Source organism: Thermobia domestica, chromosome 14 (assembly GCF_964235325.1).
Source record: "Thermobia domestica chromosome 14, izTheDome1.hap1.1, whole genome shotgun sequence".
NCBI classification, from domain to species: domain Eukaryota; kingdom Metazoa; phylum Arthropoda; class Insecta; order Zygentoma; family Lepismatidae; genus Thermobia; species Thermobia domestica.
In genome coordinates this window covers 175,260,683-175,280,345 of record NC_137467.1, presented here as the reverse complement: position 1 = coordinate 175,280,345, position 19,663 = coordinate 175,260,683, and the positions used below count along the sequence as shown (strand labels likewise).

At 37.8% G+C, this 19,663-nt stretch overlaps 1 protein-coding gene across 1 annotated transcript in view; it reads left to right on the top strand.

The window, feature by feature from the left end:
* Positions 1 to 8,096, top strand: part of LOC145670486 (nose resistant to fluoxetine protein 6-like) — a 71,251-nt gene extending 63,155 nt beyond the window's left edge. The window contains exon 13 of the mRNA XM_081739208.1: positions 7,892 to 8,096. Coding sequence (XP_081595334.1) covers positions 7,892 to 8,004 — 113 coding nt within the window. The 3' untranslated portion in view covers positions 8,005 to 8,096. The remainder of the gene's footprint in view (positions 1 to 7,891) is intronic.
* The last annotated feature ends 11,567 nt before the right edge of the window (positions 8,097 to 19,663 follow it).

Here is a 19,663-nt window from a genome sequence, read left to right as displayed (position 1 = left end):
GAGTGACGAGGCGTGGTTCCACCTGTCTGGGTACGTAAATTCTCAAAACAACCGGTATTGGTCGACAGAAAATCCACATGCAATCCACCAGGTACCCTTGCATGATGAGAAGATTGGTGTTTGGTGTGCCATTTCCGCCACACGCGTTATTGGGCCCATATTCTTTGAGACGACAGTGAACAGTGACGTGTATATGGGAATCCTGGAGGAGTTTTATAGACACTTGACCGAAGAGGAGCGTCAGTTATGTTACTTTCAGCAGGACGGTGCAACATGCCACACATCAGCTGCATCATTGTCCCTTGTGCATGAGATGTTTACATCAGAGAGGACAATCAGCAAAGACTTGTGGCCTCCTCGGTCACCAGACTTGTCCACGTGTGACTTTTACTTATGGGGACTGTTAAAGGAAAGAGTATACGAAACAAATCCACACACAATTGAAGAACTCAAGACCAGGATTCAGGATGTCACTAATAGCATTACAACACAAGAACTGACAAGGGTATATATGAATCTCCTCAATCGTGCTCACATGTGTGTTGAAGTGGGCGGAGGACACTTTCAGCACCTGCTGTGAAGGCTGCTGTGAAGGTGAGTAGTCATATTCAATACATTACATTTCATTTATGTGTTGTAGTTAATCATATTCAATGCATTACATTTCATTTTATGTGTTCACTTTACGGGCCGGTTTTACGTGCCGCACCCTGTACTACTTCTAATTTCGGGCTTAATTAAATTTGTTAGAAATTTACAAAATTCTACATCTTCCATTCCCTTATCTAATATACGCAATACAGCAATCTTTTCCGTAATAAAATTTACTAAAGGTTCATTTTCTGACATCATGCGGAAGAATTTATTCTTATATAATTCCAAACTAACTAATGGAGTCATAAATTTCTCAAAGAATTTTTCGTAAATATGATCCCATTCCGTTGTAATTGTGAGAGGTGTTTGCATTTCTTTGAAAATTCTACCGGTACATTCGTACATTCGTACATTCGTCCAATTCGACCAAAATTGCATCTGCAGAAGCTAATTTTCTTGATCATTATATTCAAACGTGAAATAAATTCAGACAATTGAAAATCATTATCTCCTTCACTACTGGTAATTCCTTAACTTGTAACCTCAAAGAGTTAAATATGCTTTCAGAAAAGAGCCTGGTAAAATTACATACATTCTATTGGCGGTCGCAAACCACAAGCTGACGGATAACCTTGTGACATGCGCAGGTTTGTGGGCTCAACCGAGCGTGAACTTTCTTGTTGTTGATTGACTCCATAATCAATATCATCTGACACGTCAGCTCTGCGAGTACCCCCGGACGAGACAAAATTAATACGTCTATAGTATAATAATAAATAAAATTGTACCAGCAGTGCCCCCCGGAACATTTTTCTGTGAAAGAACGACTGCTTGGGCCTCCCGTGGCTCGTTAATTACGCACCAAATTAATCTACCTCAGTAAAAACTAACAAATGCTCAATTTTAAATTTTGAAACAGTAGATAATTTCTAATTATACAACCAAAAACTAATTGATCGCGTTCACGACTTGGCATTACGCCTTGTGTAAAAGTACGTAGTTGAACCTTTACAATATCCTTTTATAGTACTTGTCACAACTTTACTTCTAGAGCTTATGTGATATACTTGATTCACCGGCATATACTTTATTCTAGCAATTGTAATGTTTATTACATATGTCCAATTCCCTTTATTTTCATTATCATTAAAGTTCAATACGACCACCACAAATTCAGGTAGTTTAAGATAGGTAACTTAAACGAAACTGGGTCTCTGATAGGTACACGCAGCACGGGAGGACTCGTGGTTAGGTTCAGAAGTTTTGATACTAACGTATTGCTCGAACCAGGTAATGGATATAAAATCTCCTTTCGATACTATAACAATATATTGTAACAAATAAACGAGTAACTTCAACATATAAATATGCAAATATAACAACGTAAATATGAATATCGAAAGGGTGCGTTTGATTTCTTAATGCAGCATAATACCCGTTTTGACTACTATTCAGATTACTATATTTCTAAAAACAGCTGTTCAATTAGTGGTCACTATATCTTTTCGATTAATTATATTATTGCTACACTGTGTTAATATAGCGACCTTAGTATATTTCACTATTACTATCAACAAATATCTTACTACTTAACCAAATTACTTAACCAACTTATGCACTGTAGTGAACCCATGTACGTTGTTTTTACATTTAACATTGTTTATTTCGATCTCATAATAAATTCTCCCTTGTGTTGTACTACGTTCTTTTCGTACAATACAGGGAAAAACGATCGTAGTTTATGTACAGAGATTTTTGTATAAGATAAACAATTTACTACTTTGTACTTCTATTTCTGCGAGGTTCATCTTGATAATTTCCTCCCATCTTTGCCTTGGTCTTCTTAATTATCTATTCCGATTGGGATTTTTACTAAGATTAAAGGCGTACCTACTTTTTTCCCATTCTGGCTACATGACTAACCCACCTGAGCACCCTATAACTTGATGATAACAAAAGTATTAGGTAAACAGTATATCCTCGTTATGAAGTTTTTACCGTTTCCCAATTTTGTCACGCTTGGGTTCAAATATCAGCCTCATAATGCTGTTTTCAAATATTTTTAGAGTGCGTTCTCCCTTCAACATAAGCCACCATATTTCACAGCCATTCAGAGCAAACCATACATAATTATAGTTTTATAATTTTAAGCTAAACATACTTAAACATAAGCAGTAGTAAGACATGAAGAAGGAATAAATGCGAACATATACAGAGTGTTTGGGGAATAGTTATAAAAAACTTTGCATACGTGTTCAAGACCTCAATACAAAAAAATGTGTTTACAGTGGTAATTGTCGGAAACGCCTATTTACGGAGATGGCAAATTTAAGGGTATTAGTGTAATAATTAGTAGGGTGGCTACGTTGAAGGAAAGAACTGATCAACTTCCTACTGCTAGGTTCGCTTTGGGGCTTTCTGTTAAAGCGATAAAGGGTTACAATGACCCTTTTCCACTTCTCAACAATGTGTAAAAATAGCGTGAAAAGTAGAAGTAATAGAATTTCATTAATTACATTCCGCCTTATGCAGAGTCGTTTTGAAGTATGATTAGCGTCTTACTAAAGACCTGACTACTACAGGAAACTTATGTTAGTCAAAGTCTTTAGTATGGCATTAATAATGCGTGAAAACGACTCTGCATAAGGCCACTTATATCCAATTAGATGTTTCCAACCAAAGTCGCAAATTAACTTTTTGTCTTGTAACTTGTTCGTATATTACTGTAACATCGTGTATCTATATATAAATAAAATAAACATGAATGGAAACAGTGAATGCAAAATTTATATTTAAAAAAAAAAACTAAGCATTCTGTCCTAGTCCATCCCCCCCCCCACAGAACTCTCCATGTGACGTACACACAGCCACTCAAGTGACGTCAACCTACAGACTGGCAACGCTGCTATCCAGTTGGCGAGCTTATCAAGCAGCTATAACCCTTTTAAATTCTTGCCTTTTTCTCCGTTTTTCTTGAGTCTCATAAGCAGCGACAGTGTCATCCCTATTTACCCTGGGATCATGGTACATACCTCGTTTTTCTCAGAATGGAACAGCCTTTTCAAACGGTACCACTTACATGTCCCTATGATGTACCAGAAGGAAATTGTTTGAGGGAAAATCGGGATTTTTTGCACCACAAAAAAAACTTCTTCAAAGTTTGGGGCCCCCTGAGGCTCTACCGGGCCTGCGCACAAACCTCCAAAAATTTGGAAAAATACTACGTAGTGTACTAATTACTTGTGAGAAATTCGAATTTCCTGTCTTGAATAGTAAGGGCGGGAAAATTTTTACCCATGTTGAGAGAGCATCAAAAAAACGCCCAAATATTTCCTAAAGTACACCCTACAAATTTTAAAAAATTCTGACACGTCCCTAATGATCGTCAAATTGTGGTTCATACGTTGCTTTGTTCAGAATGGAGTATCCTTTCCGATGGTATCATCCGCATGTCCCTCGGACATCCCTAAGAAGGGAAAATTGAGGAAAATAGGGACTTTTGCCGAAAAATCCCTTTTTCCCGATTTGGAGCCCTCTGTCGCGGCTCTAGGTAAACATAGAGATCCAGAAATCACTTTCAAAAATGCTACGTACTCTACTAATTGCTTGTGCCAAATACTAATCTCCTACCTTCAACACTAAGGGCGGGAAAAATATTTTCCTCTTCTGCGAATATTCCCAGAATGTCCCAGAATACCCTATATAAATTTCAAAAATTTCTTGACACGTTCCTAATTATCGCAGGATCACGATTCATACACCATTTTCTTCAGAATAGAGCAGGCTTCCAGATTGTATTAACCTCATGTCCCTCAGACGTCCCTAAGGAGGGAAAAATTGAGGCAATTAGTGATTTTTGCTGAAAAATACCTTTTTTCCCGTTTTGGAGCCCTCTGTTGCGGGACTGGGTACACACAGAGATCTGGAAATCACTTTCAAAAATACTAATTACTGTACTACTTACGTGTGTCAATTACCAATTTCGTATCTTCAATACTAAGGACGCGTAAAATATTTTCCTCTTCTGCGAATATTCCCAGAATGTCCTAGAATACCCTATATAAATTTCAAAAATTTCTTGACACGTCCCTAATTATCGTACGATCACGATTTATACACCATTCTCTTCAGAATCGAGTAGGCTTTCAGAAAGTATCACTTAAATGTCCCTATCATGTAGCCGAGCGGAGCAAGAATCGCGAAAGTGGGATTTTTGGTCCAAAAATATCCCTTTTTTACCCTTTTGTCCCTCTGAACTCCCTTCTATGTTGGCGAAGAGATCCGAAAAAAATCTCATAAAAACTATTGGGTCAACTGATTGCTTATGGAAACTGTTAGGATTCTAGGTTTGAAGAGAAGCTCACCAAAAAATGTTGAAGTTAGACCTCAGTAAAAAAAGGGAATTTGTAAATTGATGACGTCATACCCCCCTATGTTTTGACGCTCGGAAGCATATAGACCCTTCCAACGCTTTCTTGAATGCCTTCTCTCTTGGAAAATTAAAAAAATTGGAACTAAATAGCATTCTTAGTTCTCTTTTAATCGAATCTTTAAGACACTAGAATATCGGTCGAAAACGACCGAAAAAACTTAAATAATCTACTAGCAGCAGGAGCGACTCTTCCACTTGGAACTCGACAACAGAAAGAGGAAGTAGTGAGCTCCTACTGTGAAAAAAGAAGAAAGTTTATTTGAAACCCAACAAGACAAGGAGCAAAGAGTAAGCTCGCGTAAGTGAAGGACGAGGAAGGAAACCATGTGCTTCACTGTGTGATATAAGTGTAGTTCTTTTGTAAGAACAGTGGACGAATATTTATTCAACAATTTTATACGGTGATTTACTTTGTAGATATAAATGAGTATTTGGGGTTTAGGCTAACAACTGTGATTTTTAATTCAGTGCTTTAAACTCATTCACTTGCTTTATTTTCGTATGCCAATAGCTGTTAGCTTTCCTCGCAAGTGGTTTATCTGAGTTTCTGAGCAACTTACGAGGAAGCACATTCATGCTGGTTACTATCTTGGCCGACAAGGGGTGAAAGTTTCACTTTTTTTGAGGGTTTTTTGGTTCCTGGGTCGTTTAATTTCAGATGTCACTTTCTGCCCCTTTTAATCAAATGAGTTGCCGCTCACAAATCTCTCCTAAAGAAAGTAAGGAAAATTACAGCAACACGCACTTATAAGCAAATGGGCTTGCATTTGCAAGAAATGAAATCGTTCAATTTTACGTCCCATGGTTATGCCGGATAGGTTAAAAGAGACGGTGATGATGAAAAATGAATGAAATTGTGGAATGAATAAAGTGGGAAAAGACAGGAGAACCCAGAGAAAACCCACGTATACGGTATTTGTCCACCACAAAGTCAGGGACTCACGAAACAGAGATGAACATTACCGCTGAGCCACTCTGCCCCCTGTACTGACGTTAAGAATAAAGAATACCTAGTTTGATTAGATATTTATGCAACACACAACTCTTAAATGTTTCGATGTTTTCATATTAGCTTTTTCCAAACTTATACTTTTAATGAACGAATTGGAAATGGGTAGGAACCGTTACTCCTGACGATGTTAAGGATTGACCCCAATAACGAAATCAGCCGAGATAATGTCTCTCTAACTCTATTTTACGTACAAAAAATATGTTTTCAAAAATTCGCTTTCGTTCAAGCGTTATCGAACGGAGTGTGAGACGTGTTAAAGTCATCTTTTACCCATGAAGATGTTAAAGAATTGACTTCATTAACGAAGTCAGTCGATATACTTGCACTAGCAAGCCATTCCAAAATCAGAATGCAAAAATTGGCTTCCGATGAAGAGTTAATAACGTGTTGAATTACGGAGGGCTGAAATCATCGTTATCCGTTAAGATCGATATTCCATTAAACGAGATTATTGCATTTACTGTCAATTGCAAAAACGTAATTCAAAGATTCGTTTTCGTTCAACAGTTGTCGCATGGAGTAACGAATCAATGGTAATATTTATAGACGAAAGGACGCATAACCATATAACCTTATAAGTCCGTGTGTAATCCTAAAAACAAAAAATGTAATAAAACAACCAAAATTGTATATAACAAACGAAAATATTGCAATATCCCTATATATTTGTAGATAAAGTCATGTGCTTCTCCACGAGGATCACCAAGCAGCCGACAGGAGCCACCTACGAAGAAATACGAAGTACAGAGAACCACGAAGAACTCCGACAACCCCTTCATAGATTATCGTTCCAAAGGAAGCCTATAAAAGCGCACAAAGCACAAGACCAAGACGACATCAGTTCCAGTTGATCACTTCTACCTTTTACTTGCGCTGCTATGGACAGGAGAGTATCTCTAACCTCAAGTCTGCTCTACTCGGGCAAAGGGCTCCTATCCTATCTCCGCGCTGCAGTGGGCAGAGATATTGTTTTACCTCCGCGCTGCATTAGCCAGGAAGTTCCTTTTTTCCGCGCTGCTAGGGCAGAAGATTCCAACCCACCTCCGCGCTGCTTCTGGCCGAGGTTATTTTTATCGTCTCCGCACTGCGCTGTGCATGAGATTCCAACCCATCTCTGCGCTGCATCGGGCAGGAGGTTCCCTAACAACAAGCTCAAAGACTTCTGCGCTCATCTGGCAAGAAACGTCTATCTTATCTCATAGATGCACTGGCAGGAGACATTATCTTACCTCCGCGCTGCGCTGGGCAGGAGGTTTCTTTCGTCTCCGCGCTGTACTGGGCAGGAAACACCAACGCATTTCGCGCTGCTTCAAGAAGGAGGTTCCCTCACCATCAAGCTCAAAACCCTCTGCGCTGCTTCAGGCTGGAGGTTCAGCTTCTCAGAGAAAGAACTGTTGTATAGAGGAAACTGCATATTTGTGGCATATTACTTGTATAGAACTTTTGGTAATAAAAAGGTGAGGGTGATGAAACAAATCCGTGTACCGTCTCTACTAATAGATTACTATATAATCAAGAAAAGTGTATAATATTAAAAAACGCTCAAAATCAACAATTATGATACCAGTTCTTGCCACATTAAACGCATAACACAAGAGACTGTTTCCCTTTCCTATAGAAACTTTCGCTTCAACTCAAGATAATAGTTTCATCACATTAATAAAAGCCTTTGCCGGGCAAAGGTCTGTCTTTTGTGTAAACTTTCTTTAGGATCTACTAGCCTTTTCGGCGTGATGGTATAGCTCTAAAAGTTATTATTCACTTAACTCACGTTTATTATGTGTGTATTTCAATATCACAACATTTTCGTCGATTTTACAATTTACTTTTATTGTTGACTATTGTATTTGTAGGTGCACATAAGCCAAGAGAGACAAATGGACCGACAGCGCCAGATCTAGAAAAGCATGGGATAATCAGAAGTGGGCCTGTTCCTGGATGGACGCCAGAACCAAAGGCGGACTAATATTTAGGTCTACTTTTGAAGTCAATGTGCATAGTGTACCTTGAGTGAATGCTGATGATGAAATGTAAATATGATATACAAAATAAAGCTCTCTGCAAAATTATATATAGTTTATTTAAACATTAAGTATAATTATCCAAGTATTGACCGGAAAAAATGTAGTATTTTATCAAAGAATGTATCGATTGTACATACCAGTGGCGGTTCTACTTTAATGCAATTGGCTCAGAGCGTCATCTCAATTTCTTAAAAGACTGAAGTTGTTTAACTATGGGTTTTATATGTAAATTGTTAGGAATTTCTAAACATACGGTAACTTTAATGTTGATTTTCAGCTGTTCACTTGCCACCGAAAGCTCGTTATATAAAATCAACCATTTCTATGTTAGAATCTTAAATACTGTTATCATTGAGTTACAAATTATGCCTCAATTTTCCGACCGTGTAAATAAGTAACTCATTTCACACGGCTGGGAAGTATAGGTTTAGAACAGGTTGCCATGGTAGCGAGACTAATATGAGTCGTAATTCAATTTCATGGGTTTGTCGATTCAGTAGTTTGGATATCATTACAAAGGCTTCTGCGCTTCTATAAAAGGCCAGTGCTGCCAACTAAATTGTAGACATTATCATAAGCAATTTACCAGTGGAACTGTCGTTTAGACATTACGTTTATTTATTTACTTATTTATTTATTTATTTATTTATTTATTTATTGCTGTTTTGGCATTTGTCAACTATTATACAGCGTGTTTCAAAACAACACCAAAAACGTTTGGGAGGTGATTCCTGACACCAAGATAAGACAAAAGGTATAGACCAACTTGGGTGCACAAATGCTTCCTTTAGGAATTATAGGCTGCCGAAAACATGAAAAAAGGCTTATTTTTGCCTTGTCGTTTTGTCAGGAATCAACTCTCAAACGTTGTAGGTGTTGTTTCGAAACAAACTGTATATCCTATATCATGCATTCCCTTAAATATAGATCATATTGAATTTTATCCTAATACATAAGTATCGTTTAATGTTCTTTTAAGAATAGTCAGGAAAATGGTTACGTGAGTTTCGTTTGTAAAACAATTTTATATACAGACCCATGGAAAACAGATGTATATAATTTGAACGTTGAATTTCAACTTGATTTCTCCCTTACCGCTGATCTATTGACTAGGGCGTCCGCCTTTGGTGCACATGATCTTGGGTTCGATTTTCGGTGGGAGAGCATATAATTTTAATTTTAACATCATTCACTTCCGTTATTTATCCATTGCCTTTCGCCTAAAGGGCTTAAAAATGGAATGGTCAAGTAAAAAGAATGTTTTATTTGAATTTGATTTTTGCATTTGAATAACGAAGCAATATATATCGCAATGAGTAATATGGTTCGCGACCCATTGATGAGTCCTGAGTGAACCTATGTCGTCGCAAAATTACTGTACCAGACAGTACTGTTTCATATAGTTTAACAACTTTAAGGATGTAAATATCTAATATTCTGAAATTTCGGCTCAAGTCGCGCTGCTTCCCAGATGGTTGTTGCCAGCTCTTTGGACATCACAATCTAGCCCAGCCCCGTTCAAAGGTTGATGCAGCACCGGGGGCGTGGTGGCTCAATTCTACAGCACTTACCTCTGGTGCGTGAGGCTTCTAGTTCGATTCCCGGACAAATAAGTTTGTGGTGGACAATTTCGTCTCCAGGGGTATTCTTGGGGTACTAACATTTCCTCCCACTTTTCATTCCACCAATTCTTCTATTATCATTCAATTGCTTTAATCATCGTCTTTCTTAGCCTAATCGGTATAATCTTGGTACGTTAAACTCAAGGATTCAATTTTTTAACAAAATTTTTGATATATCACTGCCCTTTCTCATTCTACGTACACGTAAGTAGTAGGGACCCCCGTATATTGCGCCAAGTCAGCAAAAATTTCTCGATTCTGATTGGCTGAGAGAGGTCACATGACGTTAGGCCCCGCCCACGCGGGAAATTCAAATTTCCAGGTCACGTGGTATGACGTCATGAGTCACCCTGCGGGGAAATCCCTCACCAGGGATTTTTGAAATTCGTTCCCTTTTACGGGTAAGATGAGTGCTTTGATACTTGATTCTGATTGGTTGACAAATGTCACGTGATCTTAGACCCCGGGATATTTGAAATTCGTTCCCTTTTATGGGTAACATGAGTGCTTTGGTACCACGATGATGATTGGCTGACAGAGGTCACGTGATCTTAGGCCCTGGGATTTTTGAAATTCGTTCCCTTTTATGGGTAAGATGAGTCCTTTGATACCTGATTCTGATTGGCTGACAGAGGTCACATGATCTTAGATCCAGAGATATTTGAAATTCGTTTCCTTTTACGGGTAAGATGAATGCTTTGGTACCATGATGCTGCTTGATTGATAGAGGTCACGTGATCTTAGGCTCTGGGATTTTAAAAAAATCGTTCCCTTTTTACGGATATTTTCTCTGATGAGTACTTTGGTATCACGATACTGATTGGCTGATAGAGGTCACATGATTTTAGACCCGCCTCACAGTGAACAGGTTACATGGTATAATGTGGGGAAATTCCTCACTTTGATTTTTTGAAATTCGTTTTATTTTATGTGTAAGATGAGTGTTTTGGTACCTCAATTTTGATTGGTGGATAGAAGTCACATGATCTTAGCCCCCCAGTCCATGAGGGAAATACAGAGCGATATGACGGCGATCCATCCTAGACCGGGATTTTAGAATTTTGTTCCCTTTTTATGGTTATGCGTAAAGTTCCCATGGAGGGTTCAACCTCCTCCTTAAATAACCCTTTTTGGTATCATGATATTGTACTGAAGTTTACCTTAAATATTAGCATTCTCTTTGACAGATAAGATGATTACCAGTTTTCTTACCTTGATGGAGAGACAGCTTGCCTTATATGTTTACGTATGGAGATCATGTCCATTAATTAGTTGCCTATGCCTCTGAAATTATACATTTATTTTAACAATGGTGAAAGAGGGGTCCATCCTTGTCGCTTGTAGATTTCTTATAACACATTGTTGTGAGTTTAAGAGATTTTTTTAAACGCTCAGTAAGCGCTTCATTAATGGAAACAGTGTGGCCAGATTTTTTCTTACCTAAACTGCTCCGATTCTTTTCGAAACGGTTCCGCAGAGTGCAAGAAATTTGAAACTAAAATTTTTTCGAACTAAAAAAAAATTGTAACAAAAATTTTAAACAAAATTTTCAAACAAAAAATTTTCGAACTAAAAATTTTGAAACAAAAATTTCAAAAAAAATTTCGAACTAAAAAATTTAAACAAATTTTTCGAAAAAAATTTTTAAACAAAACTTTCGAACTAAATTTTCAAATCAAAAAAATTTCGAACTAATTTTTTTTAAATTTTCGAACCCAAAAAAATTTCGAACTAAAAAAAATAAAAATTTTTCGAACGAAAAAAATATTTTAAACTAAAAACTTTCGAACTAAATTTTCAAATCAAAATTTTTCGACCCAAAAATTGAAACAAAATTTTGTCGAACTAAAACATTTTTTAAAAACAAAAGTTTCGAACTAAAGATGTAAATCACATCTAAAAATTTTCAAATCAAACTTGTTATCGAACTAAACTTTTAAAATTTTCGAACTAGAAATTTAAACCAAGTTTTAGAAAAATCCTAAGAAATGTTTTTTCAGGAATCGAACTCAGGTCTTTCAAACCAAAGATGTGTATGCTAACCGCTTAAATGAGATTGGATTTAATCATGCTTGGTGGGTTTCGAACCATGGTTTTGAAAAAGATACACATATACTTTAAGAAAATAAATCTGACAGTGTAACGCTTCCGTTCGTGGATTAAAATAAAATGCTGATAGACTTCTTTGTGTGTTGACATAGAAAAATACTATAATTTCAATATTATTTGGTGGAATCGTGAAGCCCAAAGGGAAACAAATATCAGACAAAAACCTTTCAAAAATTTACATAAAAATTTACAAGATTTTAATTATTACAAAAAACATTAACAAAAAGAGCAAATTTTGAACAGTTAGTTATAAAAGAAAAACTTCTTCTAATAATTTTCCAGGAGGTAATGTACCTAAAATGGAAGCCACATTTCCTCGCTGAACTGCTATGCTGATACGTTGTATCAGAAAAGTAGTAGCCCGCTTGTCACCAGTAAGGTGTGTTATACGTTGGCCTACTTCTTTGATGAAATTGAGCCCTTCGAGACCCCAAATGCCGCTCGATTCAATGGCTACGGGCACGAACATGTATCTATTGAGCAGCTCTTTATATTTTCTTCTTTTCTCGCATTCTCTGCGTGCTGCAACAGCCCCTTCTCGAGATGAAGAAAGAGTCAAATTAGATGACGCGAAAGTGTCAGAGCAGGTGAAATCCCAGAGAAGAATCCTTCCCCTCTTCCATGGTACCAGCGTCATGCCATCTGGTCTTTTGCCATCAGATCTGTTACACCCCACAGGTTCACGGACAGATGGAACTTCCGCCGATGTCAGTGCTCTCCAGATAATGTCATTCACGTTCGAATGCCTCACATGTCTCCCGGAGCTACTTATACAAGACAGACCGTGTAGACCATTCTGCTTGACTGATGCACCACATTTAGAGCAGTTGTGTGATTCACAGATGTCTACTCCTAGGCGAAGTGCAACTGCAATACGAAAACTTTCGTTTGGAAGGTGCAGTCCTAGGGTGTGTGAAGGTAATGCCTGTAGCCAAGCACCTGAAATTGCTGATGAGGAGGCGAGAAGTCTAGCCTTATCCTCTTGACTGTCTGCTTCTTGTAATAACACTGATTGATGTAATTTGATGATTGGCTTGTCCCAAATTGATTGCGAACTTCTGCCCGTTATTTCAGGAGGGCTTAAACCAACTAGGTTAGACCAGTCAGATATGCAGTCTTGGACGTCAAATTCTATGTGAGGCTCATTCAGTTGGTTGAGGAGTATCTCAATGGTATGCCGGGAGCCATAGAACGACGCTAAAAATGAAGGATACGCCAAATCGACAGCCCGACGAATACCAAGACCTCCAGAATCAACTGGAAGGGAGGCCTGTATCCATGCGTTGCTATTTAGGTTACAGTTGAGTAACGATTCCAGTCCACATTTCAGAACTGTGTCAAACTTCTCTAGTAAATCGACTTCCCGCCAAGAAGTACATATGATTGAAATGCAAACGTCAGCGGATGTTGTATCGTATTACTTTTGTTTTACTACGAACGTGTCAGCATGATTCATGAAAAAAAGCAAACATTGACATTCTCGTATGGAATATGAGGAAAAATGAAATGTCACAATTTAAGACAGGTAGTGACATGATCCTGACAGAAGGCATTTGGGATGATGTCATGATCGGAATTGCGATACTAGATGTTGTAACTATTGAGAAACGTGAATGACGTCACGATCGATTGTTACACATCGTTTTGGTTCGTGATTCATGACAAAAGCAGCGAGCGTTTTGATTGGTTCGTTGTGATGTCATTTTATAAATTTCCTCGTTTCTGATTGGTTGATGATGACATCGTTTTCGCAGCGACCTAAATAAAAATCTAAATTTCATTTTTCAAATCCTACACCGCTCTCAACTATCAAGTGAGAAGATCTACTTTTAAAAGTGTCTTCATTTAAGAAGCTTTACTGCACCGACTTTTTGTTCATTGAATTTGAGGTAAGTTCAGTGAGATTTTATTTTTCATACAAGATTCGAAAATCATTTTTATTTCATATTTGTGGGCGGATCACGAATACACTGTTTTACTTTTAGTACGAAATATTTACGCTATGTGGAATTAGTGGAATGGGAAAGTGGGAGTACGAATCAGGAACCACCACATTTTAAAACTAAGCACGATAAAATGATATGGTTTAGCGTCCCTTCAGCTTAATGTTGAATGTGAACTCCCGTCGGGAATTGAACCATGGTCAAAGATGTGTGCGCTTAGTTTTGAAAAGAAATGCATTACAAAATGTTAAACTCTATGCCTGAGAATAATATGGTTCGATACCCTTTGAAACTATTGTTTTAGTTTAGCGTCCCTTCAGCTTAACGTAATATTCGAGCAATCACCCGAGATTGAACCTGGGCCAGAGGTGTGTACGTCAACTATTTAGCTTGGTTTTGAAAAGAATGTATGATAACGCGTGAGAATATTAAATTTCAGAAAAGGCTTGACAGCGATCCGATGTGAAAAGCAAACCCCACCGAGGATTGAACCAGGGCCTTCCACGTTAGAAGCATGTACACTAACCGCTTAAATAAAAAGAGTGCATGAATATTTGGTTAAAAGATTTACGCTATACAGATTTTGTTTTGACAATTACGTATGTGTAACGATAATGGTTGGTGAATCTCTTCAACTTGCAAACGCATCATTTAAAGGTCGTTGTGAGTAGAAAAAAATGCTTACGCGTGCTTTATCACATCTCAGTACTGTTGAAACATTCATGCATGCATTCTTTTTATCACTATAGAATGGTAGGTCAGTTACATGCTGATGCAATGGTCTCGAGTTTGACAGCAATAAAACACACATTTCAGTAACATAATTATTTAAAAAAAACTTTGATTTCTAGTACACGTGCTTTAATAATGAGATTCTGAACGCCACCGCCAGGGAATCAAACTCAGGACCTTTACATGAATTACTTAGTTAAGAATTTATCATGAATGTTATGATTTCCTGTTTATCAGATGATTAAGATTTTTCTTTCTTCTTTTCTTTTGAAGTAAATTCACGCTGCTCAATTCCTTTTTCCCATTACATATTTGTTTTACCGTACCTGTTTGTTTGTTTTCATTTTTAACCATGGCCGAATCGGGTTTTACTGTTTGTAATGAAATCACTCGTCATTAAAGACGATTTATGTACGTTTATGTATTATGAGGTGTGTACGTCAACCATTTAGCTTAGTTTTGAAAAGAATGTATGATAACGCGTGAGAATATTAAATTTCAGAAAAGGCTTGACATGCCCCCGACGTGGAAAGCAAACCCACCGAGGATTGAACCCGGGCCTTCCACGTCCGAACCATGTACGCTAACCGCTTAGTCACAATAATAATAATAAAAAATACGCTATACAGATTTTGTTTCGACAATTACGCATGGGTATCGTTAATGCTTGATGAATCTCTTCAACTTGCAAACGCATCATTTAAAGGTCGTTGTGAGTAGAAAAAAATGCTTACGCGTGCTTTATCACATCTCAGTACTGTTGAAACATTCATTCATGCATTCTTTTTATCACTATAGAATGATAGGTCAGTTACATGCTGATGCAATGGTCTCGAGTTTGACAGCAATAAAACACACATTTCAGTAACATAATTATTTTTAAAAAAAACTTTGATTTCTAGTACACGTGCTTTAATAATGAGATTCTGAACGCCACCGCCAGGGAATCAAACTCAGGACCTTTACATGAATTACTTAGTTAAGAATTTATCATGAATGTTATGATTTCCTGTTTATCAGATGATTAAGATTTTTCTTTCTTCTTTTCTTTTGTAGTAAATTCACGCTGCTCAATTCCTTTTTCCCATTACATATTTGTTTTACCGTACCTGTTTGTTTGTTTTCATTTTTAACCATGGCCGAATCGGGTTTTACTGTTTGTAATGAAATCACTCGTCATTAAAGACGATTTATGTACGTTTATGTATTATGAGGTGTGTACGTCAACCATTTAGCTTAGTTTTGAAAAGAATGTATGATAACGCGTGAGAATATTAAATTTCAGAAAAGGCTTGACATGCCCCCGACGTGGAAAGCAAACCCACCGAGGATTGAACCCGGGCCTTCCACGTCCGAACCATGTACGCTAACCGCTTAGTCACAATAATAATAATAAAAAATACGCTATACAGATTTTGTTTCGACAATTACGCATGGGTATCGTTAAAGCTTGATGAATCTCTTCAACTTGCAAACGCATCATTTAAAGGTCGTTGTGAGTGGAAAAAAAATGCTTACGCGTACTTTCTAACATCTCAGTACTGATGAAACATTCATTCATTTCATGCATTCTTTTATCACTATAGAATGATAGGTCAGTTAAATGCTGATGTAATGGTCTCGAGTTTGACAGCAATAAAACACTCATTTCAGTAACATAATTATTTAAAAAAAACTTTGATTTCTAGTACACGTGCTTTCATAATGGGACTCTGAGCGCCCGTCGGGAATCAAACTCAGGACCTTTACTTGAATTACTTAGTTAAGAATTTATCATAAACGTTATGATTTCCTGTTTATCAGGTGATTAAGATTTTTCTTTCTTCTTTTCTTTTGTAGTAAATTCACGCTGCTCAATTCCTTTTTCCCTTACACATTTATCGCAATTGTACCTGTTTGTTTGTTTTCTCCTTTTATTAACCATGGCCGAATCGGATTTTACTGTTTGTAATGAAATCACTCGTCATTATAGACGATTTAACATTGAGGGCAGAATGCTCGAAATTCAATTCAACGCACCACCCGTAGGAACCGATATTATCCAATACGTGCATAATAGTTTCCAAGCAATGCTGGACCATTTATTAGCCAATGTCGACGATGAGGCGATGGTTGGTTTATCGGTAATATCGCCACGCAATACCAATAAACCATTTTGGGTGAGTTTTCGCCAAGCACGAAACCTAACACTGGAAACGATGTGGCCCTCGTTTGAAAGAGTTTTACAAAGTAACAATGTATTTCTGCTGCACGAACCATTCACCGTTCATTTTCATCGTGTGGATATTCCACGTGGCTATGGCGGTTTGCGGCAAGGAATACTTCAAAATGAAGAATTATTACGTTGCAAGCGAGGGATTGAACGTGTAAAAAATCAAGATTCAAGGTGTTTGGCGTACGCCCTTGTTATTGCTATTGGTCTGAGAAAATACAAGAATACAGATATGAAACGATATACACAGTATCAACATCAGAGAAAATGTATTGTGGACCAAGAAGTCGATGCGTTATGTGCAAATACAGGAGTGAGTTTGGATCATGGTGCCAGTGTAAATGAAATTCGACAATTCCAGTCATACCTTAAAGAATATAAAATTACTGTGTATACTAGTTTCTCAGGAAATGACATCATGTACGAGGGGCCCAACGACGAAAATCGCACTCCCATAAATTTGATTTGTTTGGCTGGCCATTTTGATATCATCCAATCTTTAACTGCTTGTTTTGCAACCAAGTTCTACTGTGAAGCGTGCCATAAAAAATATGATCAGCGTAACAGACATGTGAAAAATTGTCCTGTAACGTGCTCCAAATGCTTACAGAGACCTCTATGCGACAAGAACCAAACGTCGATATTGTGCAACGACTGCAATCGTCAATTTTACGGCGAAGAATGTTTTAACAATCATCGTAATGCTCCATATCATCAAGGGGAACCTGTATGCAAAATGGTGAAGCAATGTACTAGATGCTACAGAGTATATTCTTTTGTACGAAGTGGACAACGCATTCATGATTGTAATGAGATCTTTTGCAATGTTTGTAAGAAGATTGTTCCAGGATCGCATCAATGTTTCATGCTTCCCGATCGACAATGCTTGAAACCTGGTGTTCCTTCACTCATGCACGCAAAGAAAACCTTGTTGATTTTCTATGATATAGAATCTATGCAGGACACGAATATTGGCGATAATACGTATGTACACGTTCCAAATTTATTGGTTGCACAACAAGTATGTTATGCATGTGTTGAAAACGATAATATCGAGCAGTCTTGCAGTACGTGTGGTCAGCGCCAGCATATTTTCCAAGGAGAGGATCCAGTTTATAATTTTCTCCAGTACTTGCGGGAACGTCGTTTCAATATAAATAGAATTTTCTGTCTCGCTCACAACTCGAAGGGCTACGATGGACATTTTATTCTAAAGACCATGGTAGAACAATGTCAATGGAGGCCTGACGTCATATTAAATGGGACCAAGATACTGAGTTTAACGTTGAATAATCTGACGTTCATTGACTCTTTGAACTTCCTACCTATGGCATTAAGTAAATTGTCAAAAGCGTTCAATTTACCCGCAACCAAAGGCTACTTCCCGCATTTCTTCAACACCAAGGAGAATCAATCATATATTGGACCACTTCCAGAAACGAAGTATTATGGTGCAAATGAAATGGCCGTCGAAGACAGGAACAAGTTCATGCAGTGGTACAACGATCATCGTAATGACACGTTTGATTTTCAGAAGGAAATTATCAAGTATTGTATTCAAGATGTCAATGTACTGCGACAAGCATGCGTTTCGTTTATGACGTCATTTGAAGCAGAAACCAAAGTAAATCCCTTCTTGAAGACGATCACGATTGCCAGTGCTTCCAATTTAGTATTCCGCCGGAATTTCCTCAAACCCAACACCATTGGAATTCTACCGGCACATGGCTATCGATGGAGAAGTACGCAATCGATCGCTGCAATGCAATGGCTGGCCTACATTGAAAAAACCGAAGGAAAACAAATCTTACATGCGGCCCGGCAAAAAGAAGTGTTTATTGCGGGATTCCATGTTGATGGCTACTACCAAGATCCTGAGACGTCAGAGGAGCACATCTACGAGCATGCCGGCTGTTTTTATCACGGGTGTAAAGTGTGTATTACTACAGGCCGTAATCAACCCATCTACGGCAATCCAGAAGACACTATGGAATTCCGTTATGAACGATCGCAACGAAAAAATGCAAGACTGCGTGAATTGGGGTACACTGTACATGAAATGTGGGAGTGCGAATTTAATCAGTTCTTGAAACAAAATCCAACAATGGTGACGTATCTGAAGAATCACCCGTACATGAACCGTAGACCATTAAATCCAAGAGATAGCTTTTTTGGAGGAAGGACCAATTGCGTGAAATTATACCACCAAGTCGACGAAAAAGCAGGAGAAAAAATAAAATATTTCGATATTGTTTCGCTTTATCCTTACATAAATAAGTGTGCTAAATACCCTGTAGGACATCCTAGAATTTATCTACAGGGTGATGAAAATATACCACCAATAAATAAAGTCAATGGTCTGATCAAAATGATATTACCAAGTCGGCATCTTTATCATGGTCTCCTGCCTTACCGATGGAACAAGAAACTACTCTTTCCACTGTGTGCTGCTTGTGCCGAAGAAATGAACCCGGACCCTACAACAACGTGTACGCACAACGATCAGGAGCGATGCCTCACTGGAACATGGGTATCATATGAAATACAGAAAGCAATAGAATTAGGATATCAACTGGTGGAGATCTTTGAAATTTGGGATTATGACATTGAACAATATGATCCCATCACGAAAACAGGTGGCTTGTTCACGGAATATATCAATACGTTTTTGAAATCGAAAATGGAAGCGTCTGGCTGGCCCAGTTCCTGTGTGACCGAAGAAGACAAATCAAAATTCATACAAACCGTCCTGGAGCGTGAAGGTATTGCATTGGATCCGACCAAAATTGAAAATAATCCTGCACGAAGAAGTTTATCTAAGCTTTGTGTTAACGCTCTATGGGGAAAACTTTCGCAACGTTCAAACTTTAGCCAGACCACAATTATTGATCGGCCGGAAGAATTTTATGAAAAACTCACTTCCCCCGACATTAAACTCCATCAAATTGTACCCATCAATGATACGATGTTGTATGCGTTCTGG